At 45.6% G+C, this 26,297-nt stretch overlaps 1 protein-coding gene across 2 annotated transcripts in view; it reads right to left on the reverse strand.

The window, feature by feature from the left end:
• The window catches only part of BIRC5 (baculoviral IAP repeat containing 5), a 73,003-nt gene that overhangs the window by 31,075 nt on the left and 15,631 nt on the right, over positions 1–26,297 (reverse strand). The window contains exons 1-3 of one of the 2 annotated variants that reach the window (XM_069655247.1): positions 7,841–7,956; positions 2,674–2,783; positions 2,444–2,561 (exon numbers count right to left, since the gene is read on the reverse strand). In XM_069655247.1, coding sequence (XP_069511348.1) covers positions 2,444–2,561; positions 2,674–2,783; positions 7,841–7,864 — 252 coding nt within the window. In that variant the 5' untranslated portion in view covers positions 7,865–7,956. Of the gene's footprint in view, positions 1–2,443; positions 2,562–2,673; positions 2,784–7,840; positions 7,957–26,297 lie in introns of those variants that run through there. The other variant, XM_069655246.1, reaches the window with a different exon arrangement.

Consider the following 26,297-nt stretch of genomic DNA (forward strand, 5'->3'; position numbering starts at 1 on the left):
TACCAAAGAATCTGGGGTGGAATGACCTAATATATAGAGGATTCGAGGGAGAAGGGCAAAAGAGTTTTTCAATTCTTGGGTTTACACCTCTTGTGAGAGCAGATGTTGCTAAAGAGGGAGCCAGGCGTTTTTTTTATTGAATTGAGGAGAGGGATAGCCTGGCTGGCTGGCGGCTTCTCTTTGAGTACATCTTCAATGAAGTCGGCTTCAGGGGCTGCCTCTTCAGTGGCAATTTTAAAGTGTTCAGCTGCCTTATGTAACATTACGCTAAACATCAACTGATCATCAATTGGAGAGGGGTTTCTTGTAGGGGTGGTTTGAGCGGAGTCTAAAGGCAGAATATCTGAATCTTGTGGATTTGGGGACTGTCATAATTATACATATCCTCTTCTAAAGAGGGGTCAAAAAGCCTTGGAAATTTAGCTCTAGCGTTAAAAAGGCTTTCATCCTGTGGCCTTCTTGGTGTAGGTTGTTCTTAATGTGAAACAAACCTATCCAGCCTTTCCATGCAGTCCTCAAACATTTTTCTAGTCCGGACTGACGATTTAAAATGGTCTAGAGGTGGAAAAGTGGCTCTAGCACTGTCTTCCGTCGAAAGAGACACTTTTTCGACGGAAGACAGTGCTAGAGACTTTAGCACTCTCTTCCGTCGAAAATTGTAGAGATTTTTGCCTTAACGTCGAAGAAGGTCCTTCTCCTTCAGAGAATTGGCGGGACCGATGAAGGTGGGGTATCCCCGTGTCTTTCTCTCGACTTATGACCAATCTCGGCAGATCTTTCGGCCTTTCGGAAACTTTTGAAGAGTCCCTAAACTGTTGTCTTTGAGAATCAGCGGACACGATTCTTGCCAGGCTGTATCGCAGTCCTCAGCGGAGCCGGAACCGTATCGTCGCCGTACTCCTTCTTGTGATGTGTGTCGACAGAAATATGTATTTTTGGGGTACCGCCCTTTGTCTTGGATTGCCAAGTCGCTAGGCACATATGCGGCTGCGGTGAGGGCTGCCGATCCCTACCGTCGGCGGGTATCGCTGGAGTTACCGGTGTACACGTTAGCGAAGTAAGGCTTGGGGTTCTGTGCGTTTAGTGCCGTGCACGTGTCCGTCTGTCGCCGGGGTATGACTTCCCCATAGCAGAGCCTACGCCGTGCTCATCAGGGTCGAGGACAGACCATGTGGAACGCAAGCGTTCCGTCGAAAGGTCAACAACCTCCAGTTTGGAGGTCTGATAGTCACTCTGGCCGTCGTCACATTCGGTGGTAGCGGCAGTGGGAGAAGCCTTGGACATACTGTAGGCCGCCCACCGTTTTACCCTACGCTCCTTTAAGGTCTTGGGGCGGAAGAGCTTACAAGCCGCACACCATTCCTATTTGTGATCGAGGAGCAAGCACCGGTTACACAGTCTGCTTATCCTTCCATGGGAATTTGCGCTTACAAATAGGGCAAAATCTAAATGGAGTCCTCTCCATAGCTGCGGGTACACACAGTGACTAAGCCCAAAACGAGAAAGAGGAAGGAAAGGGAAAGGCATTTTCAGTTTGAAAACAAAATGTCCAGCCCGACCCCACACTCCCTACTGTTTAGGCCGGCGGAAGGCCTGGCCACGTGGTCGGCAACGCCAACAGGATCACCGTCCGTCGAAGTTCTCGCAGGTCTTCGGCGGAGACTGAACAGCCGTCGAGATAAGGGACGTAAGGGGTGATTTTAACTATTTTATAGAATTATTTGACCAAAGGTCGGTTGGACAATAGCAATGTTCTTTACGAACTTCGCATAGGGGCGACCAGTTATTTGGGTGGCAAGAACAATCTTGAGGGATCTCGACGCGTGAGGTATCTTGGGTACACCACATGTTACATTAGGGATAGTGTTACAGGCATGCCCATGTCAACGTCCCCTTTCGATTCTCGAAAGACAAGATGCAGTACTCCGCGGTTAGCACTGGATGTCGGACTATGCACAGCATGCGATTCCAAGCAGATTGACAAACATTAGAAACAATGGCGCACACTGGCTTAAATGAACAAACGGGGGTTTACTACGCAAAAAAAGCGCAAAAAACGCAGAAAGCTCGAAGAGTGAAACACGGACTCCCAACACTTGAACATACTGTAAAAATCAATGGCTGCCACAGGAGGGGCTTAGGGAGAGGGCAGTCATTGGCTGTGGCAGTATAACCCAGAGCTCAGTGGTTGTTTTATAGTATAAAGACAGTTTCAAAACTAAAGTGAAACTGGTTTTTACTTTTACCAAGGATCCAAGCCTGAGGGGGAATATTCATGAGCATGTGATATTGGAGATATTGGACTTTGTGTGATCGCAAGGGAAGAGCTGGGGGAAAATAACGCTGGCACAGGAAGGGGGGTGGGAAACATTTAACTCTTATTACTATTGCAAAAAGCCAATACAAATATTTTAAGAACGTAATAAAAGTCTATGATACATACAAACTTATTCTTTGTCCTTTCCTTGTCCAGTTTCAGAAATTCACTCAAAGTCAATTCTTCAGTATTTTTCTTGAGGGCCAGGAAAGCACAGGCAGACGAGTGCTTCTTATGTTCTTCCCTGTTGGGGAAATAAATGGCATAAGGCAAATGTTAAAGGGTTAATGACAACCTGAACCCTGTCTCAGTTCGAAAACTGCCCTAACTCGCAGATTCTCTAGCCTGGGACTTACAGGGGGTCATCGTCTGGCTCCCAGCCCTCCAACTCCTTGAAGCAGAAAAAACACTGGGCAACATCTGGGCTGTTCTCGCTTGGGCAGTGGATGAAGCCAGCTGCTGCCATCTGATAAAAAAACAGAAGACAGACGTTGGTCAAGGAAACAATGGCCTCATTGCTAAAGCCTCTCACACCTCCAACATCTGCTGGCAAAAGGAAACCTCGCCCCAACAAGATCTAGTACCAAACTAATCTAAATGCAGAGCAAGGTATTTAAACAGCACCATTAGTGAATAGCGTCCAACAAGTGATCACTGCCAAGGCACAAAAGTAAAGGAGTGAATGGTTAAATAGTGTTACTGTATGCAGTCACATCTGGGAGATTCTTAACGCAAAAAAATAAAATACATTAAAATGTAACAGACAACAAATGCCCCAAAGGCAACAGGGCAGACCAATATCCACCTTAAAAACAAATACCTGAAGAGACACATTGACTTCTTGAAAATCACTTACTAGATCATAAAACCAAAAATGTAAAAGCTTGGAGGTCTTTGGAAACGTTTGCAACGTTTATGGTGGTTGCAAACGGAACAGGGAAATGAATGCATAATGACAATCACACTTACTGAATCAATTCTTGTAAAAGTAATGTTCTCAATGAACCATATGCGGGACTAGAGCCCATTGAAATGATACACTAGGAACCCATCACCCCTGACTCAGGGGGCGCATCGTCCACTGCACAATAGATGTACACCAAAAAAAGGCGTGGTGGCAGATAAAGGTCACCAGGCCCATTTCCCTGCTTATTCTTGACAATTCTACATGGCATCATTCCCGAACCTGCTAAATGTCTTGTTCCCAGGTACTCCGAGCGACCTAGGAAATGCAAGTTATTAGCATTCTAATGTAGTGTGCATCAAATCCACAACTTCTGAAATTTAATCTGGTATTGCTAATACGACACGCTTAGCATCCTAGGGCTAATCCAATTGCGAATTTAAGGGACCACTTTGGGGGGGGGGGGGGGGGACAAACAACTAATTTTCAAGTAAAACAGAAACAGTTCATTAACATACGAGCAGTAAAGGGACTCTGCCATGCCACCCTCTAACAGACCTTACACCTTCAATTAGAGGTGGTCCTAAGTGGTTGGAGGTGGGGGGCTGCAGTCTGCATCACAGGGTTGATATACACAAGACCAAATCATGTGCCCCAGCCATAATAACACAGAACAAGATCTTTTAGTCAGGCATGTGGCGTTGGTGGTAGCCAGTGCCCCACGCCCTCCTCTTGGCCAATGCCATCAATAAAACAAATGTGCAACAGATTTCAGGGTACGAAATTGAAGGGAGCTGGGAGCCATTTAGCTCCTTCCCGTAGCTAAAAAGAGCCCGGTTAGCTTGACAACAACTTCCAGGAGCTACCTTTGGCTCCACAGGCCAACTGATGTCGAGCAAACAAACCTCTATGAATTTAACTTTGTGTATGTGGGGCAGTGGATAAACATTAGGCCATATCTATACATTTAAAGTATAAGGGATCACAAATAAAATGACAAAATGATAGGTCTGCATCTTATGCAGAATTTACATTTGCTGATAGCTACGCAAATCAGCTCTTGGTTCCCTGGTCAATGGTTGATGCGGGATACTCATAGCCAATCTAAATTTCGATTCCACGATTAGTTTAAACCAGCCCCAGTGGGTCAGTTCGGGGAATAGCATTACCCACTATTCAATAATCAACTACTGCTCTAAACACCTAAACCAATAGTTGAATTGGTGTGGGGGTAGATGGGGGCAGGGTCACATCATAGCTGGTGGACAAAGTCTTCCTCTAGGGCATTGCACCTTGTACATCAGTCACAGCAATGTGGCAATAATTGAGACTCCTTTCATTTGCGGACAGAGTGACAACCCTTGCTGATCGTTTTACCCCCAGATTGGAATAAGAGTTGCAAGCTAGTAGCCAGGCATAAAACGTTCCTCTCCAACGGCTAATGGAGAGTTCAAGGCCAAACTCAGCCTTTCATTCTTCCGAGGGCGATAAAAATGAACACCACACACCGTGGGTAATAAGCAGCGCTCAGATACCGGAGGGTTCGTAGCGCTATATAAATGCGAAATAATAATACAACAGTGTTCAACCTGGTCATGGATTATATATTAGTATCGGGTATCCCCCTACTTTATAAGTGTACATAAAAAGTAAAGAATAAACTGACGTGTGCAATTGCTGCTCATGAATAGATGGGTAGAGGACTACTAACCAACAACAGACAACGAGAACCGGCCCTAAAGCACAAAAACAAATTAAGAGTTTAACACACAGCTGGCATAAACAGTGCAAACATTTCAGATGGCCAGCTGGTAGCCCTCAAGTTATAGCAAGAGTCAAAACTGCTCATTTCATCCAAGATCTATTTGTCGTATCATGCCATACCAAACGGTCCCACATATCGTCTCTCATGACTTGATTGTGCCAACAGTCTAGGGCTCTCAAACCACCTACTCAGACTGCACAGCATGCAGAGGGTCTCCTGTTGCAACTGGAAAGATGGGCAGCCTAGGGTCAACATTGGCTCAGTCAAAAAGAGTTCCAAACCTTCCAATGCCCACCATCCCATGGTCTCAGAAACCACAGTGAAGATGTAAATCCCCATCTGCAAGTCAGAATACTGTATCCAAAAACATGGTTCCAGTAACAGTCTCTAGCTTGAACAAGAAATGCCAAGGAGGTGGCATCAGACATGGCAACTAGTTTATGGTACTCTATACCCAGGTGGCCCCACACCTTGCAAACACCACAATCACAAAATCCCTACACACCTGGCCCTTCAGAAGTGAGAAACAGAACCTATATGTGTGCACACAGATTCTAGACCCAGATGGATCAGTCTCACACGTACATGCCCTCAGCAACAGGAATGGGCCACACAGGCCACCAATCGAACAGTGGCACAAATAACCTTGCTTACGAGGCCAGACCCAATTGGGTGGTCACACCAAGGACCCCTCCACTCCACAGAAGAGACCAAACAAGCATGTAACGAACAAGTATGTGCCGGATAGCAATCCCGAATCGGGTTGGTCACACCAAGGACCACTTCAAAACTGACAAGGGCTTCAAAATCATCTACTGCATCGTTAAGAAGTTACACTCCCTCTTGAGCATGACCCAAATCGAGTTGGTCCAACCCATGTGGTCTCCAATATGGACCCTTGACAAACACGTTAGCAAGAACAACTGGAACCCCCCCCACCCCCCCTTAACAGCAATTCGGGATGCTTTTACTAAAGTTGCAGATGAGGATGCTCCATTAAACTTACAAAGTTACTCTAACAACCCACCGTCGCAAATATCATCAGGCCATAAAAGAGGTGAAATCACTCAACTGCATCTCATTGGCCCTGAAGAAGCCTAAAGAACAGTTTGCCATGGCAAGGGAGTTGTCTGCCAATACAGTATCCATCTATGTCCACCCCTCCCATGATCTCCGACTCCCTATCCAAGAATTGGTTTTTAAATTTAAATTTTATTTTAATATATACATTTATTTATGCGCAGAAGTGCTCCAATATTAGGGCGCACAATCCGACCCCTACAACCAAAGTTGATGCTCCAATTTTACCATGCAGCTCGTCATCTCTGGCATGTTTAGGGCGGTTTACTATCATGGAAGCGAGAAGAACTGCAGCATTTCTAAACACAACCGCGCTGTGTTTCTGCCTGCGTGGCTATTACTTTGAGTCCGGTGCTCCCCGGGGAGCCCCAAAGTGAAAGCTGCTGTAGGCAGAAACACAACCCGGATGTTTAGAAATGCTGCAGTGCTTCTCACTGCGGCAGCTTTCGCTGGGAGTCTCCTAGACTCCCTCAGGGTTGGAAGAGCCCAGGAGACTCCACGCGAAAGCTGCCGCTGTCAGAACAACAACGTTGTTGTATTTGTGATTGCTGTGGTTTTCCAACCATGGCAATCACAAACTTATTTTTAATTGGTGCGCCTCGGCTTTTTGCCTTAATTTTACGTTTTCTGTGCTTCCGTGGGCTTGGGAAGCACAGAAAAACGTAAAAATGAAAGGGAAGGCAGCCTCGTCAGCTCTGCTCTGGCTGGAGTAAGCAAAAGCTCCCAGTAGGGGGCTTTTGCTGCTGGTTTAGTGCCGCAAGGGCAGAGCTGAGGAGGCTGCCTGAAATCACAAAATGGATGCTCCATGTAAACACTTTGAGCCTCGTTTTCTCAGTGTTTACATAGGAACTTCCATTACAAATATGTCTAAACTATGTTTTAGACCATTGCCAATCATTGCACCAATTATAATTTCTAAGCGCACCATTCCTCAAGGTAAAGGGAAAGCGGCACGTCTGCGGCATACCCGGGCCCATCGTCGAAAGTAATAAAGCTGCATGTCGACGCTATGAAAGAGTATATGGGCTCCTTGCAGATCCCTGGCTGCCAGTCGGTGAAATGCAATACAGCACTCGGTGTCGGATCCTTCACATATGAGGTGCCCGCGCTCATTGACACTGCGAGCACTCTACCGTGCGGTCAGCCCCATGCGGCAGTGATCCTTGGCCGAGTAGGCAGTGAAGATTGAAACGCTCCATGACCAGGGTTTAAGGAAAAACAAAATTCACCTTTTACAGTTGGATGCATAATTATTCTGCTGCATGAAACCATGTAAGGAGTGTGTCATTTTACACAGATGGCATCAGTTTTCACTCTCTAGCCCAACTAGAAAAAATTAAACGGGCGTCTTTTGTGCTGCAAGGAACGGTTTCATATATGCCATGGGTGCGCTTCAGATGACAGCTGAGCGAGGTCATCTTTAATTGGAAAACTGGTGTGTGCTCTGGGATAAGAGCGGACAAAGAGGTAAAGGGAGAACTTGACCACACAACTAGGTGCCGTAGCCTGGCAACACACATACTCCACTGTTCTAGCAAGAAGGTTAAATTAACATGTCCAACGTTACAATTGGCCCCTAAAACCCGAGTGCGATATGGGGACAGGGTAACACAGCAAAACTGCAACGCACATGAACAAAGCACACAGATGTAAAAGCTTGAGCGTTTTAAATGCGAAGCCCTACCGGCCGGATAGCCATTCAGGGAGTTGGGAGGCGGGAGCAGGTAACAGAAGGAAGGCAAAGTGAGTGTAGAAGGTGGGGGGGTTGATATACCTTTTTTATTAATAGAGTCCTCATGTTTTTATGAAAGGGAGCTGAAAAGTACACATGGCTCGGGCTGGATCAACAAAACTGAATTCCATCCTCGGTCACAGCACGTCAAGAGTGATCGAATGCTGAAATAAAATGGCTGCCCTCCTACAGAAAGACTGCAGAACCAATGGCATCCTCCTGACAGTATCTGCACAGCCAATCAGGTTGTGTTTACAGACACTTGAACACCGCCAATCAAATATATGGAGAATTTGAATACCATTTTTACAAACCATGCATCCTTAACAAAAATACTTCAAAATATGTAGCATAAAAAAAAAGATGCTGTAAATTCTTTTAAGCAATCAAGTCAAATAACTTTTTAGAACATTAACACATTTGTTGAGCGTCATTTGGAAGTAAAAATGACAAACCACCACACAGTAGAAATTCAGCCAAAGAGTGAAAAAAGGTGGGTTGTGAATGGGAGGAAAAAACCTATAGTGGTCACTTAGCGACAGGAGTTAAATGGGTGGGACGCATCGCCAAACTACATATATCCATCTTCGTATGTGAACCTGCATTGAAAAGCATTACAAACCTGTATCCAAAGCCCCTATTTCAAGCTCTCATGTTAAAGCTCTTATTTTAATGACGATCATCTTTCTAGGTAGCACTTTCAGCATCCCTAATAGCCACAAAAATAAGGGGAGACACATGACCACGTGCCCCTGCTGTCACTCATACAGTTCCATCAATATGTTTGGACCAGCAGTGCACGTTGTACCACAGAAGAACTGATATTACTGCGTAATCAGAAGAAGTAAACAAGTATCTTTTAATATGTATGCATAACTAGTTGCAAATAAATAATTATCACAAAAAGACTTCCGTTTCCCAGTTAAAACATTTTTACTCGCTTATGAAATACTCCCATTGGGAATTGGACTTACATTTTTAACTCCCTGCAAAATCTTTTTACTCCCTACTTTACAAACTAGGGAGTAAAATACCCTGACTGCAAAGTCAATCTGGAACACCGGCACCAGTTAACCAAACTGCCAAGATTTAAGCTTTGTAAAAACTAGCTTAGGAGTGGTCGTATCACTTCAAAATATTTAGGGGTTACTATGGGTCACTTTTAGGCTCATTACAGTTTTGGGGCCAATTCATTGGCGTTGGGTCGTCCTGCTTAAGCCTAAGAATATCATACGCAATAAAAATTTCCAAGACATTCAAGTTAGAACAACATTTCATTTTATTAAAGTATTTAAAAATATATGGACCACGTTTATATTTAATTAGAATGCATAAGTGGGCCTCGAAAAGAGGGGGGTCCTCTAATGTTAATTTTGCAAAATAAAGCTTCGCGGCTCACACTGTTCCAGCACTACTGCGAGCGGGGATTGCGAAATGGATTAAACCATGCCCACGCCATCGCTCCTCCCCCACCCCACTCCAAATGCGCTTGAAATATATATATCATCATCCTTCCCTCGCCTCCTCAGCTGTTCTTGCACGCCCTGCCCCTTTCACAGTTCATGCGTTCTGGAATGTATAGCATGTGCCCACCCTGCTACTACACGCACAGCAAGGATTTCACGCTATCCTTATGTAGGATAGCTTGAGCCAGATCTGAGGGAGGTACCAGTGTTTTCCAAGACTAGCTCAACTCTCCTACCGGCATGACAAACGGTTCATCAGCTATTTCACTGCTCAAAAAAATATTGAGAGTTCCTCATTACCTACGAGATTATAGCAGATATTTGTCACCATTGATACCCACCACCGCCACCACCACCACCACCACCACCACTCCCCAACAGTGCCGGATAAAGCTATTACCCGATCTAATTGTTTCAAATTGATTGTAAAAGGTACATCTGGCTGAATTCGGCCAGGACTATTAGATCGATTCGAAATTATCAGATTGGGTAATCACTACCAAACACGGGGAGCGGGTGTATCCACCGCTTCTGCAAGTTGGAGGCGGGGAGCTGAAAATGATACAGATAAAAGCGGACCCGCCGGCGTCTGATCCGACACGCGTAGGAGAGACGGAACAGACGCCGCAGGGACAGAAGAAAAGCAGACGTCAAAGTATGGGGTGGGTGGATGGGGGGCATGTTTTGCTGGATTTGGCCATGGTAAAATGGTATTCGCAGCACTATTGACCAAGGTCAACAAAAAAGGACACTGGAATGGATAGGTTAGTTGGGATTAATTCAAACTGTTGTCCATCCCTTTTTGGCCTCATCACATGTAAGACAGCAATGAGGCGATATGGCATTTATAACGCACCTGTACAAAAGTGTTCATAGGCGCAAAAATCCTTGCATCGAACACAAAACTGGATAAGCAACTGTGGGTCACATATTCCACTGCTAGCAATAAAAGGTGCCTGCTACACCGCTTGGCAAAATATGGTCTTCTGGCTTCTCCACAACCAAAAAACGGGTAGATGGAAAATCATTCACTAGTTGCCGTAGCTTCCAAAACTTGAGGAGCCATGAGAAATAGCCGACAAAGGAAGAGGAATTGTGCTTTGGGGTAAGACTATGACACAAAAATTCAAAAACACCTGGCTAACACTAAGTTCTACAGACAAATCCCCAACTAACCCAACCACCAGACTACTTACAGAAATAGAAAGTGATGTGCCACGCATGGCAAGAAGGATCGATCGATGAGAAACTTTGATTAAATCACATAATTTTACCGGCATTCCATCTCCTGCCTAAGATCCATAAGAACAAGCAAACTCCACCTGACAGACCCATAGGGGCAGGCATTGGATCAGTCCTCGGTCTATTTACATTGACCACTTTCTCCGACCATTTATCAGCCAGATGCGCTCATATGTCCAAGACACCACATCCACCATCAAAAATTAAACACATTAAATGTAGGTGAGCATGGCTTCCTAGTCACCCTTGACGTTGAATCACTCTACATCAGCATCCCACAACGTGAATGCATTGCAGTATTTGCAATTTATCTGGACAAAAGAACAACTTCTAGAACCACCCTTGAATGCATCCACATTGCCCTCACAGAGAACTACTTCATATTTGAAAAAACATTCTACCAACACTGCCATGGAACCAGCCTTTGTGCCAGTCATAGCCAATCTGTTTATGGATTCCTTCGAACCAACGCAACCAGCCAGCCAACACTGACATTGTGGAATCTATCTCCAGTTACAGGCCACCATAAGCGCAGATCCTGCTCTGTATGCCGTCTGCCAAAAGACATGAAATCGATCAACTTGAATGGCAAAACATGGACCTTCAACAACTTCACAAACTGCAAAAACAAATGGACAGTTTATGCCATCCAATGCCCATGTAAACTTCTATATGTGGGTAAATGCAAATAAGACAACGCATATGTGAGCATCGATAATTCATTAAATATGCCGTACCAGGAAAACCTATGGTGGTGCATTTTCAAGAAAAACATAGGCACAATGATAGGTTTTGGATCATCCTCCAAGACAGCCAGAAATCCGTTCAGAGGAGGTAATTTATCCCTTTGAAAATTGGAACAATGGATTTTCCGCCTAAACTCAGTGAAACAAGGGCTTAACGTTGCTATCGAATGGAACCTCTTCAGATAGACCCACAAATCTTTTTAGACAACTAGTAGGACCCATACAACATCCATAGATTGACTCTGTAGAATTATGCCACAGTACCATTCATAACGACTAGCTTTGCAATATAGTGCTCAAATATGGCACGTCCGTTAGCTTGTTAAAAATACATTTCAAAAATACAACTACGGAGGTCAATTATCATTTGATATAACAACTATGTATGTCTAATCTCTCTTTTTCGAGAGAAATGTCTGTCTATCTGTAGTGTCATTGCCAAAGGTAACAGACCATGCCGGTCTATACTTGATAACATGGCTGAGGTATATGTATTATATAATTTTTTGAAATGACAAACACTATACCAACAATGAGTGTCCATCTGTGCTTAAATGGTGAATTTGCCTTGTGATACATCAATCGGAAATACTCAAGCCAGTAATATACTGTGCATGCTCCTGAAACCAATTGCTTCCATGCGCGCACGACTTACTTGCCCCGACTCGTACTACTCATGGACAACGTTAGCTAACATCTCTCAAAGCTTCACTTTTTTCAACTCGCGCTCGCCCCCTATTACGCATTCGTGTTAGCGGGTTCACTCATTTACGAGCACAGCTCGGCAGAGACGTAGACAGCTCTACTGTCCCTGCAACAACGATCGTGCGAAGTCCTGGTGTTGTGGTAAGACTAATAATCGGTCCCTTGCCTCCCTTTTAAAACACAATCACAGGTGCAGCCACCGCTCGCGTTAGCTACTGCTAGACACACTTCCATTTGCTGATCTTTTTTAACTATACCTGCGGTCTTCCCAGCACTTGAGCACGTACTGGCAGAGCGCCCAACATTAGTCAGATGGTATACTATTTCCTGACACGGGCAATTAACTATATATTTTCAATCCAACTGCCCGACATCTGGAGTTATTCCCATGGTTCTGTAACCCACATTTGTGCACTTACCGGACGATTTCCCCATCATTGATTCACATGTGAACCTCTCAGATATAGGTAATATACCACTGTTCCCTTTGTATCAGGCACACCGGCACGTATTTCGATTAAAACACGGTCAATCCTCGATAATAAAACCGTGGCCTCTATGAAGCAATTAAAATAGTTCCAAAATTAATCCACCTTCACTTTGAGCACCCAATTGCTCCATTTAATCAGCAATGATCTTTTGCAATCCCTCGTCTAAGACCTACATTTTTTACAATCTAGACGCCCCTGGAACTTCATGAATCTGTGACATCTTCAGCCAGCTCCAGTCCACTTGGTTAAATAACTGCCCCAGGTATGTTCATAAACACTGCGCTACAAATTATGACAAGCAATTTGACAAATAACGTAACCGCTTGGTACCCCCTTCTCTCTCTCCTTATAATTTATATAAATTAAATTATTATTCTTTAGGTGTCCTACACATTAGGAACTATCTTATTTTCTGCCAGCCCCGAAACACTTATCCATACTGTACGGTCACCCATTCCTGACACAGATAATACCAGCATAACTGTATCCAGCTGTTCCAAGCAGGAATCTTTTAACCAAAGCAGTCCGATTGCCTCACCACATTTCTTGGCCCTGGTTTCCAGATACCTTCCTCCCTCCCCCCCCCCCCCCCAGTAGCTTCCTCTTCCAAATTCCTCCCCCAAGTACTTAAAGTCTGAGACCAGATTATTTATCACCGTTAAGTGATCGCACATGTTTTATCAGCATTCAATGGCAAATTCAATTCCCCCGGAAATCTGCACAATTCACAGACCGCCCTACGCAGGCCCACATATGTATGGTTGAAAAGAATAATATTGTCTGTGGAGGAATGCCAGCGAACATGCTCACCATTTATTCTAGGGGGTACAATTTACCTTCTCCAAACAGGCAGATCAGAAGTAGATGCACCAGTACACAGCTTAACTCCACAATTCTTGTAAACTGGGTCGGTGCCTCCAACTCCCAACTGCACACTTTTAGTGATAAACTCATGCAACTGCCCGACTGCCTCCAGCAACCAAGTTGGCATTCCAAGCCTGGACAGCTTCCACCATAGCTTTCCACGGTCAACATATCGAAGGCTGCCTTCAGGTCAACGTAAAGGAGGGGGCAAGCCCGCAAAATGCATTCCTAATCTAAGAATCCATCAAAAGCAAGAATGTGTTGTAGCTGAGCAACTCCTAAAACCGGTCTGAAACATTCCAATTATTTGGCTCTGCTCAATCCTGCAAGGACCTTAACAGGGATGCAAACAACATTCTAAACAGGAATATTAGATGGCAACCCCCGGCTCCTCACTGGTATGAATATTGAACGTTGCCAGGATACAGGGATTAAACCTTATTATAACCGACAGCAAACGAGTCCTAGCAGTGCACAGCAGTGGCCGATTTATGCCCATTTTAAAATGTGTGCGGCTGCCAAACAAACGAAAGAAAGATCTCCAACCAAGCCTTTATTAAAAATGGTAATATACAGGGTGGGCTTTGGTAAAACACCAATAGGATCTAGGTAAAATGACTAAAAACAGCTATAGAAATGGAGTCTGGGAAGGGCCAGCACAGATTGGGGTGGTGCTCCAACCCTCAAATGTGATCAAAATAATTTAACGGTCCAACGCGATGGTCAAGCAAAATGTTTCAAAACCTAAACTCCTTAGCTAACCCTAATCTAACCAAGTCCAAAAATCAGGCAACAGAAGATCCACAACCTATCACTAAAATGTTCAACCATACAATACAACATAATCCGAAAAAGGTCCTCAGCCTCGCTCCCTTGCGAGCACTCCCAAAACTGAGGAGATTGCCTGTTGATGGGCTATTTATCATACTACTGGTCCCTTCATCAAGGGTCTCCTTCAGGTTTTTCCAAGGATCTGACTCCAAGCGCCACCGGGTACATTTTAATTACATTGGGCTCATACTCCTAGCAGGCACCACCCCTCGGGCTCTTCCCTTCTATCATTAAAATGCTAGAGCCATGTCCCAGGTGGAGTCTTCCTCCCATCTCCGGGAGCTAAAACCAGGATTCTCCAGCTCTCCCCAGTACGCAGTCCTCCAAGGCTTCCTTGCGTCAGGCAGGGAGCAGCAATAGGTATGTCTACCACCTCCAAGCCTAAGACAGCAAATGTCTTCCTGCAACCTCTTTTATACCCAAGAAGGCATGAGCTTTTCTGTAAATTGACTGTACCACCTCCGATTGTTAAATTGGGTAGGGCCACTCGAGATGGTCTCCGAGAGGCTTTAGAAAGGCTTGCATCCTCAGGCACCATCTTGGTTTCTTCTTCTGTTTGGTGGTTTCAAGTGCGAGGCACATATGTGGATGTTGGGTCACTACTCAAAAAGGTCAAGCAAGCCAGTTGCTCAAGCAGCGTCGGCTCCACGGTCAAGAATGTTGCAAGCCCACTGTGGTAGCCGAGACTCGTAGTTCCACATTCCTCTGCCTCAACTCAGAAGGCACAGTTATGTTTGCTATGAAAGACATACTTGGAAAAATAACGTGCTGCAACTAAACAAGTTTATTCACTGAATTTCATAGGCTATTAGGCCAAATTATCTAGATTGTCTTGGTCACCGAATTTCAGGATTTATAAATTATATATCTCTACAGTACCCATTATACCAACACCACCTTCTGCAAATGCCAGTTTTACATATGCCTTCACTGATTGGTTCATAAACCGTTAAACACAGCTGTACGGATATGAAACTTGACAAGTAAAAACTAAGATTTTTAGTACACAAGGATGTTCGATACATTAGGACCAATAGAGAATCTATAGTACTTGCCCAGAGTTTTATCAAAGTTTTACATTCTATCAAGTCACCAATATAATTAGTCCAATGTTCCCGATGGAAAAATCACACTGGATATGGAAGTTGATCGAGAGACCTTTCAAAATACATCATTTCAATGGAGTCCAAGTAAGGGACCACCATGCCACCTCATAAGTGGCAAAAGAGCTCAAAGAGTTCCCATGAGAAGGGCTTTTGGGCAAGGAGGGACAGGAACTGGGTGGGAATGGCCAAAGCTGTGTCCCCCTCATATGCCATTTCTCCCTGTGCTCTAATGCAATAGTTTGGGCTTATAATAAGCTAAACTAAAAAGGGCCATCCCCTTTTATGCCAAGGAGGCTAAACTAAAAGGAGTGGGGGGGGGGGGGGAATACAGCTTTACATAGGCATATGAGGGATATTGCTGCATTAGGACAGTACCTAGGCCTATGAAGCCTTCACTAGCATGTGAACCAGTACCAGGCGCATGATGTCAAAGCCTGAGTGTGCAACGCTGTAACCGGTGCTTACTTATGTAACCATGGGCTACACTTGATGGTACAAAAAGGCAAGATATGTCATAGTAGGCTGTACATGCATACAAGTTTACATACGGCATACTGCATATTATCGTGTGTGCTTTTGTTCATATGTTATTTTTCCTGTAGGTTTAATATTACTTCTTGCTCAGTACATTGACAGGTCAACTCTAGCGTGAACCGGATGACAGTCTTTTTGCCAGTACTGCCATAGCACCTGGCTAGTTCACTTGGGAAGCACAAGTGGACACTTTGTAAACATTCTGCATGGCTAGACTTAGGTTATTTCACCAAAGATTATCCTCAGTAACCACCTGGGTATTATGTAAGGAGTGATGGACTAGAGGAGCAACTCCTGTGGGAGCCAATGACAAGAGGGGTGATGATATGCACCAAGGACCAGAGGAGAGCCATCAACCAGGTTGCCCAAGACCAGAAGGGCAAATGACCAGAGGAGAGTGACAGGGAGTCAAGGACCAGAGGGTCGACAGTAAAGAGGAGCAACTCACAAGGGCATTGCCGCCAAGTGGAGGCCCAGGTCATGCTCGACACCATGATCCAAGCCTTGGATTTTCAGTTTGCAAAGTGATCCTTGTAGGCCCATACTTATAAAATGGGAAGAACAAAAGATAGCAGTTATAGCATTTAACCGGAAATGCCTGGGCTGGCTCAGTGTCACGAAGGACATGGGGCTATCTGGCAGCTATGCAAGGGAGTCAATGACCGGAGGGAGTCGAGAAATGTATTCTCTCTATGTATATTTGCATTATTTTCCTTACTTTTGAGCCCCATCCACAGTTTTTTAGAGGTGAAGTTCTTCAGTTAATTTGGTGGGAAGCCAGCTTTTTTTGAAGGGGCATTCAGCTTATTTTTTCCTTCGAATCTGGCAATACTTGGTGGCTCACAGGATCCTTCGCTCTGCTTGTAAGCATACAGGCAGGATTCCAGCCTGTGCTCTAGAAGTTGGAGACCGGCGCTCTATAAGTGCTAGGTGCGTGAAGAAAGTACCAGACAGTCAAGAATGATACAGCTGTCAGTAACCCCCCTCAGCCCCCCACCAGCAAGGTATTAAAGCTAAATGATTTACATTACATCTTTGTGCTGAGAACTGCGTTTTTTTGTGTGGGCCTTCACAAAGTGTGTATTCGGAGGACAGCGGCAAGACAGAGCCAGTAAAACGAGAGCAGAATCTTCTGTGGTTTATTTGACAAACAGCAGTACACATGCGGAGCGCGTGCCAGGCGCCAGTGTCGGTCTTCTGTGGGGTTGGTGGATGAGGAAATAGTCTACCGCACTCAGTCCAAGGGACCTCCAACAAGGAGGTCACCGATAAGGACCCACGTGTACAGGCTGGCGGCAGCGATTCCCGATGGTTGCAGGCATCCATAGCAACGTTGGGAGAGCCACATAGGCTGCAGTGATGCACATACAGAGTCGAGGCATACCCTGGACCGCCCGCCAGGTTGCGGCTCCCCTTGGGAGTGCAAATGCATCTCTACCTCTAGGGTGAATATCTGGAGTGCGTGTGGGCAAATTGCCTTAAAAAAATAAAAAGAATTAACTAAAGTGCATTTATTTTTCTTCTTCTTCCTCCTCCAACCCTAATCTGAGGGGAAGAATCGACAGTGTTTCGGCGTCCGTTTGTCGCCCATCGTATAACATTTGTCTGGCCCTGGTTAAACCTGTGGAGAGTGGTGGAGGTCTTTTTGGGATGTGGATCCACTGCAGTGTGCCTGCACTAAAAGGGGCACGCGCTGTTGAGTTGCGGCCCACAGGGTTTCGATGGTGCTTGTGCAGTCTACAGGAAGTTGGTCTGCTGGTGGCAGCAGAGTCATGGAGGGAGGCCAGGGAAAAGTGGCGGCTGCAGCCCCGTCAGGTGTTTAGAGGCACAGACAGCATGGTTCTTTGGCTCCGATGCCGGGGTTTGATGCGTATGGCGCACCATCCAGTCTAGGACCTAGGTGGAATCTATGGATAGAGCCAGCCCTCCAGATAAGGTGCGTATAAGGCCTTTTTTTTACACACAGAAATCCTGTCAATGCAGCCCTTTTAATTCTTCCTTTGCTACCACTTAAACAGGCTATTTATAGCAGCACCCCCATAAATCATGGAGCTCACTGGTGACAGCCTGGCTAGCAGCAGCTTGCAAATACACTTTAGCTACTTTAGCAATCGACACAGTTCCTTGGAAGTAGTAAATGGGACGAGCCCTGGTCTGTTTAATTTTTTTTTTAACACTCTGCTTTGTTAATGATTCTTTCAAGATAATACTCTGAGTAATGTAAAAGGGAATTTGTGGTCTGTTCACTTTGTTCAACTGCCTGCATTTTGTAGATTATATTAAAGCATCTTGAATCATGAACATGCCTTTCACTTTGCTTTAGGAAACAGGGAGTAGTGTGTCAAATGAAAATTGTTTTAAACAAGGGCTGAATTTCTGCTTAATTGGCTGTAAAAGAGGCAGCACAGTCAGCATGGGCATTTCATACTTAGCTAGACATGTGGTCAGAACTTTAACTCCCGTTCCGACCACCCACCGCAAGCAGGTATAATGGATACAGATACAAGCAGTGCTTTATATATTTTCAGTAGCACAGATTATCTGTACCTCTCAACAGGACTGCTATATATTTTGGGCAAAGTAGCACAATTTATCAACGGAGCTGCTATACCGTACTCATGTCATGGCACAATGCCAAATATTCACAGCAGGGCTGATTGCATCATGCCCACATTTCTTAACCGGACAGCTATGTTTTGGGACAATACTTGAATTTCTCAACAAAGCTGCTGTTAAGAAAGCACAAAAATGCGTTTGCATGTTCTGCAGTGAGCTAAAGAACAGAGCAAGAACATTATCTGAGCTCTTACCTCCAACCTCTGACAGTGTGAGAAGTTGGCATTGCTGTCATATACTTCAATCCCTTCTACTCGGTCTTGTACTTTCAAAACTTCTGCCAGGTCCGATTACTGAGTCCCACAGCCAAAAGAGCACATTTCAAAGCCTCATTATGAAACATCGGACTACTGTAGGATAGTCCAAACAGGAATAGATCTTTTGACAAGCCATTTATGTCAGGCAAGCCTTACATGGAACTGCCAGGCCCTTACCCTAGGTGCCTTTCAGTGTCACCAGCCTGTTGGGAAAGGCAGCTCAGTGGGTCAAAAAGCCTGCTGTAGATTATTGTGTAGCCTGTTGGTTCAAATCCTGTTCATAGGTGAGTTAATGAGTCTGCATCAGGTATAGGCATTGAAGATGCAGGTAACATTCAATTGTAACAGTTGACTTAACTTTCAACTTCTCAAAAGGACTACTAAATGTTCAGAGATTCAGAACACACATTTCATCTGGGATGCTCGAATTGTAATGGCTCAGAACACACACCTTATCTGGGCTGCTATACCTGTGATGGCTCAGAACACATCTCATATGGGCTCTTGTACTTGTAATGGCATACAGTATTGGTAAAGCATCTGCATTCAAGCAAGTCTGGTCAGACAAACCAACCAACCCCAATGGCCAGAAGAAGGTTTGCACACCTCTAAAAAGGAGCGCCAAATGGCAAAGCTGCACTAGATTTTTAAATATAAAATGCATTTTCAGCTTTTTGGCTTTTAACATAGCACCAATAAATATCCAAACAGAAAAACAGAGGAGGAGTGACTCTGAACCCAAGCAATACAGAAGAACAAAGGTGTGGCGGGGAGGGAGGGCATAGGGACAGAGAATACTAGACAATCCAAAACAGGAATTCGAGCAACAGAAGAGAAAGCAATGAGCTACATGATAGGGCAACAAAGATAGCAAGTTAATAATAGGAAAAACAATAGGAGTGAGGGCTAGAAGCAGAGCAAAAGACATTTGGAGACAGTAAAATAAAAACAGATAAACAGCAGGTGGGGAGAGATTTAAATAGAAAAGAATAGAGACGGACAGGCCAATTACATAAGACCGTGCAAGAAAGAATCAAAAGGAGTAGCAACCACAACCTAGAAAATGAAAAAACAGATATAGCCAGAGTAACAACCATGTTAAATCAACCGATACAGCAAGATATAGGAGGGGAAAAAGCAACAATAGAATTCAGAGATGGGAGAGGCAGAGTGACAGAAACAGACCGCAAAATGTGGCATCGCAATACTTATGGGTGAGAGGCAGTGTCCGAGAGAAAGGGAAACTAAAGTAGCAAAGGGAAGGAAAGATGAGAGCAAAAACATGGAGTGGCTGTCAAGCAGGTAGTGCCAGGCAGCAACAGTAGGCCCTGAGAGAAGTGATGCTGGTAGAGAGGGATTTGACTTATGAATCACCCAATTTAACAAGCTGGCCTCAGTAGTAACTCTTAACAGAGTTTGCGCCCAAGCATCATGAAGATGAAGCTTGATAGTATGCATCTACAAGGTTCTTGTAAGGGGAAAAGGTTTTCCACCGGTGCAATAAATTATTTAGAACCACGGTTTTGCACTTATGTTTCCAAACATTTAAATTTTTACACACAAATTGGATAGTTGCCAGACACTTTTACTCTTTTGCGAAGGAGGAAAATCATTTTTACTCTTGAAATTGGATTTACTCTCCAATTCTAAAAATTGGGAGCAAAATACTCAGTCCAAAATCCTATCTGGAGCACTGGACAGAGCGCCTGGAAATGTACTTCAAAGCCATGGGTGAAGTGAAAGAGGGATGTAGCTACATGATGACAGTACCTAGGCATATGAAGCTTTCACTAGCATGTGAACCAGTACCATGCACATGATCAGGCAAAGGTGTCGACCTTTGTGTACGCTGCAGGTCCGGCTGTAAGGCAAAATGCGATGACAGGTGCCGAGGGAGCCTGGCATGACCATGGCGCGCATTCGAGATGGGCCGCTCCCATGAGTTGCCAGACACTAGGGCATCTAAGATGGATGCAGCCGTACGTTCTCTGAAGATTGACGAAGTGTGAGCAGTGAGGCGACAACAAGGGACCCGGATGGCAAGGAGAAGTGTGGGTCCTTGCAAGGAAAAAGCAGACATGGCGGAACTGTGCTTATTACATGGGTATGACTTTCCACACACAGCCAAGTGCCCAACGAAGGGATGCATGTGCGGAATGTGTGGTGTTCCCAACCCTTTTGCGCGCATGTGCGGTGCTGCAATCCCTCTGGTGAGGCCCAGGGGCTTTGTTTGTACAAAAGCGTCCCCAGAATGTGACCGAGATGGATCAAAGGGACCAAAGAGTTGAAGATGAATAGGAGGAAGATGTCTTCTTCATCCCCAGTGTATGTGAACTGACAGCCAATAAGAGGATGTAGCCAAAACGTGTGGTCAGTGGGTCTGAGTTGCCTGTGCTGGGCGACACTTTTTTTTGCTTTTCACACCCGAAGGTGTAGAGCAACCGACTCCACAGGCAACCTGGCTGAAAACCAATGAGCACAACAGCAGAAGAGGGAAGACTAAGAGTAAGGTTTTCAAAGCCTTTCTGAATTTTAAATGTCCCGAGTCCATACGCAGGGAGAGCATTCCAGAGGACAGTAGCAGCGACAGAAAAGAACATCCGCCAGTTCTAGCTCAATTAACCCTTGGGATAGCCAAGAGAAAGCAGCCTCCAGAGCGCAATGCATGAGCAGGAACATAAGGCTTGAATTTTTGCTGCAGGTATTTCAGGCCAACACCATAAAAGGCCAGATGCACCAAGCACAGCGACTTAACGTGGACACGTTTAGCCACTGGAAGCCAATGAAGTGATCTCAGGAAAGGGGAGATATGTTAAACAAGGTGCCTGTGGCAAGGCGTGCTGCTGAGTTCTGAAGAACCTGTAGACGCTGCATCAGATAATCTGGTTGTGGCCAAATACAGAGAATTACAGTAGTCAATCTTGCTAAGGACTAAAGCAAAGAATACTGAGGCACACAAATGAATAGGAATAAAAGGAAGAACCTTGTTAAGAATGTTCAGTAGAAGATGGCCCGATTGACAAATCGCACCAACCTGAGGGGCCATGGACAAAGAGGCAGAGATCTTAAACCTCTCCCCCAACCTCCAAGTTCTTCACGACAGGTACGAAAAGGGGTGAAAGAAGGCGGCCAAAAAGAAGAGACAGAAGAAGAACCTACAACCAACACCTCATTCTTGTCGCCATTTAGTTTAAGCCAGTTTTCGGGCATCCAGCAGCTCATACCTATTAGACAGTCTCGCATCCGAGAGGCATGGGCAGGCGCATGGATATCCAGCCTAACTAAGATTAACTTAAGTTAATGTAATAGTATTTAAACACTGAGGCGCTGCCTGGTCCTCCAGAACTGACCCAGTCGAGGGTTCAAATGTTCATGTTTTCCTGGGTACACACCAATCTCATTACATGGGGCATTTGTCTTGAAGATTGATCTTGGAATTAGCACCATACGTCACAGACAGCAGTGAACACATGTTGCCAAGCTGCAGAGGCACTGAAGATTTTGAGTTTTGCTTATGGGGTGTATGTTGTGAGGACAATTAGGCTGCTCTGGAGAAGTTTGCAGATGTGTTCATTGGAATTGGTAAAATGGTGGGTGAACTCGTTAAGGTTCACATTGATTTGATCTATCCAGTGGCCCTAAAATACGGAAGGATCCCGTTCCATCTGAGGGGGGAAAGTCAACAAAGAGCTGGACCACCTGGAGTAGGACATTATTAAGAAGGTGGAAGGGTCGACCCAGTGGGTTTCTCCTATTGTGGTGGCAAAGAAGCCCAAGCAGCAGACTGTTTGCATTTGCATGGGTATGCGCCTACCAAACAAGGCCATTCAGGGAGAACGACACCCGACCCCCACTACGGATTACATGGAAGTGGACCTAAAGGGGGCAAGGTTCTTCGCCAAGTTGGACCCGAGGGCAGCGTATCATCAAGTGGTCATGCACCCTCAGTCAAGGTACATTACAATAACGACTCACAGGGGCACCTAGCGATACAAACTACTCAGCTTTGGGGTCTTGTCAGCGGCCGAGGTGCAAATCATTAGAGGGGTGTTGGCTGACCTGGATGGAGTTCTGAAGATATCAGCAACGATATTCTGTTTTTTTGTGTAATCAGAGGCTGAACAAGACCCTGGAGAGAATCAAGTAACTGGGTCTCACGCTACACAAAGATAAATGTGAGTTCTTCAGAGGACAATTTACTTTTTTCGGTTTGTTTTCCAGGAACCGGACCCGGGGAAGCTAAAAGGACTTCAAAGAGACAAAACCTCCCGAGACATGTCGGATGTCCATAGCTTCCTGGGAATGGTGACGTACTGTGGGCAGTTATTAAGAACTTGGCCATATTTTCGGAACCAATGAGGAACCTGACGAAGAAGGACACACTGTGGCAATGGACCCCACTGGAACAAGCAGCATTTGACAAGATTAAGAAGGCGTCACAGCCAATGGAACCATGGTATTTTTAATTTCAGCCTGGCATCAGAGATTGTGGTGGTTGCGAGCCCGTTTGGTTGCAGTGTTGACACAACATGATGCAGGTGGCAATGCAAGACTGGTCACACTTGCAAGCAAAGCCCTGTGAGACAGAACAACGGTACTCGCAGCTACAGTGAGGCGCTCTGGCAGTACTGTGGGGTTGCTGGCATTTCAGGTGGTACATTCTGGGGAGACCAGTAACTTGTCACAGACCACAAGCGCTCCCCCCCCCCCCATTTAGATCATGGCTGGATAGTCAACGATGCCACTGCCCCCAATTAAGCGTTGGTTGCTTCTCTGGTGGATGGAGTGTGCCTGGTATTTCTCCCAGGGTCAAACAATGCTGCAGACTCTCCTAGCACCCGGGAGGGAATGGCGGTAGGCCAGAGACAGGCTAAAACGAGGCTGAGAAGTTCATACAGGTATTGGTTGAGTCCGAGACTCCAAACTATATCAGTACAGGAGTTTGTCAACGCGTCAGGTGAGGAAGCGTGTTTCCTCCTACTCCGTAAAGCATTGCACAAGGGGTCCCTATGGGACTAAATAAACAGACCCAGGAGGCCCGTGTGATGCTTGAACAGCCGTTAAGGATCAGGGACGAGCCATCCTTCACTGAGCCGGGATTACTACTGAGGGGGCAGAAAATGGTGTTTCCATCAGTCAAGATCCCAAAGGTAATTGAACTTGCGCATTAGGGGCACCAGGGTGCAGCCAAAACCAAGGCGTGCCCGAGACTGAAAGGGGTGGTTCCCGAAACTGGAAAGCTGTGTTGACTAATTTGTGAAGAGATGTGTGGTGCCAAGCAGCGGCCCTTGCATAACGGGAACCGCGCATAGAGACTGCCACAGTGTTGTTGCCCCTGGGAGATGGTAGACATGGATTGTGTGTCCACAAGAAGAGACACGCATTTGTTAATTGATCAGTGGGCAGGATATCCGGGGCGTCCACAACATTTGCGCACATGGTGCCAATTAATGGAGAAGGTATTTGCCTCACAAGGCTTCCCAAAGGAACTTTGTTCGGAAGACAGTCCACCGTTCCAGGGGGGACAGATTTGCACAAGTTATGGTGGAGTGCGGTATACACCACAGGAAGATTACTCCGGTGTGGCCAAGGGCGAATGGCGAGGCAAAACGGTTTATGCAGACTTTGAACAGGGTGTTTCGCATTGACCAGGGTTAATGCCTGAAGAGGCGCTGTACCAATTCATGAGGGAATACAGAGCGACACCCCACTGCTCAACCGGAGTCACCCCATCGCAGACACTTTTCAGGAGATGCCCTTGCGGATTGTTGCCGGACGAGACGAAACAGCCCGCTGAGATGGATGATCCAGGAAAGAAACTGAGAACATCCGGCTGGGTTTGCAGCTGCCTCATCCGTCATCTGAAGGTGTTGCTGATGAATCGGCAACCTGAGGGAAAGCTTCGCTGACTTATGAGCCACAGCCCATGGACGTGATGGGAGTGAAGGGGTCTGTGGTCACTGCATCCGATGGCAAGATGACAGCAACCTGCAACTAGAGTTTCTTTAGAAAGGTAGAAGAGAGTGGTCAGGCTGGACACGCCTCGAGAACTTGAAACGAAGAAGAGGCGAGGACAAATGAATCCCTCAAGAGTCTGTCGATCCAGGGATGGTAGAGGATGGAAAGTCAAGCTGGAGCAGGACTAGGAGATACGAGCAACGTGATGAGGGACGCAACTCTGCTCCGTCAATAAATGGGGCGTCACTGTGTGTGCACAGTAGTGCGTATGCGTAGCCCGGACCAGACGCCAGTGTCTAAGTCTTCTGTGGGGGGCCTACAACAGCCAGTTGTGGCTATGCATCCCTGGGACACATGATCACACAATAGTACAATGTTTGGAATTAGAGAAATTAACTCAGTGAAACATAAGTAAAGGGCTTGGGTTGAGGAAGCAAGAGTGTGGTGCATGGATTAGAAAAAAATTGCAGTGTGTGCTTTTTCCCTGGTTTCATCACCGAGTTTCACTGGTTAACCGAGACCTCACCTCAGACTACAACAACCCTTGCAAATGTTTGCTGCAGCACGCCAGAGTTGAAAGCAGAGTTAAACAGGGTTTTGATAATTCAACACCCTTTTGAGAGTTCTGTCTTTGGCCAGAAAATGAACATTTAAACACAAAACGTTAGTTTGTGAACACTGATGCCGAGTGAACCCATGCATATCAGCAGCCTCACTTTGTCGCTTTATTCTGTGGCAAAATTCTACATAAAACAATTCATGGAGGGGGATGAGCGACTACAGGTATTTATGGGACAGGTGTATTGCCCGCTGCACAGCAATGTTATTTAACAGGGGAGCTAAACACAAACGACCACTTAAGAAAAGCATTAAGTTCCATTTGTCAGTCACATCCCACCTCCCCAAGGTGTTGGGGGGGGGGGGGGGGGTGGGAAGTACAATTTCACTACAAAAAGATGAAGGGCCCACGCCAGACTTTCAAGGTGCTTCTTCGCTCCAACCAACACCACCACCACGACCACCACCACCACCACCTTTGGCTTTGCACCTACAAGTGAGCAGGGAGATGTGGGGCATTGTATGATCAGACTGAAAAAAAAGAAAAAGAAAAATCCGACCAAAAAATGCTACGAAAGGTTCGAACACCAAAAGTGAGGTAAGGAAAAAAAATATAAATTTATTTGAATTTTATTAATTTTTTTTGTCATTTTTTTAATTATTTAAATAAAAAGAAAGTGCAGGGACTGTGTCCCCGTAACACCCTGCTCACTATACTTTGCGGTATAGTGAGCGGGGGTTGCAGGGGAAACCCCTGCAGCCCCAGTAGTATGCAAGTGTGCGCGCATGAGAAATGTGCAAACTTTTGGTAGCTTGCACCTTTCTCATGTGAACTTTCCGGCCGCAGCAAAATCAGCCGCGGTCGGATCACTTAGAACCAGATGTGGGCCAATTGATGCCATAATAAAGCTGGGCATATGTAGAACGGCTACGCTTTGCTAACAGGGCATAAAAGGAACCGTGCCTCATGGTCCTGGTCAGGGATACTGGAATCTCATTGTCCTGTTCTTACTTGGCCAAATGAAACTTGTCCTCACTGTGCCAACTAGGAATAAAAGGTACTTTCCCTTACTGGGGTCAAAGGTACAGGTTACACTTTACAAACTAGGAACAATGGTAACTGAT

Source organism: Ambystoma mexicanum, chromosome 3q, assembly GCF_040938575.1.
Source record: "Ambystoma mexicanum isolate Mex_15411 chromosome 3q, UKY_AmexF1_1, whole genome shotgun sequence".
Taxonomy (NCBI): domain Eukaryota; kingdom Metazoa; phylum Chordata; class Amphibia; order Caudata; family Ambystomatidae; genus Ambystoma; species Ambystoma mexicanum.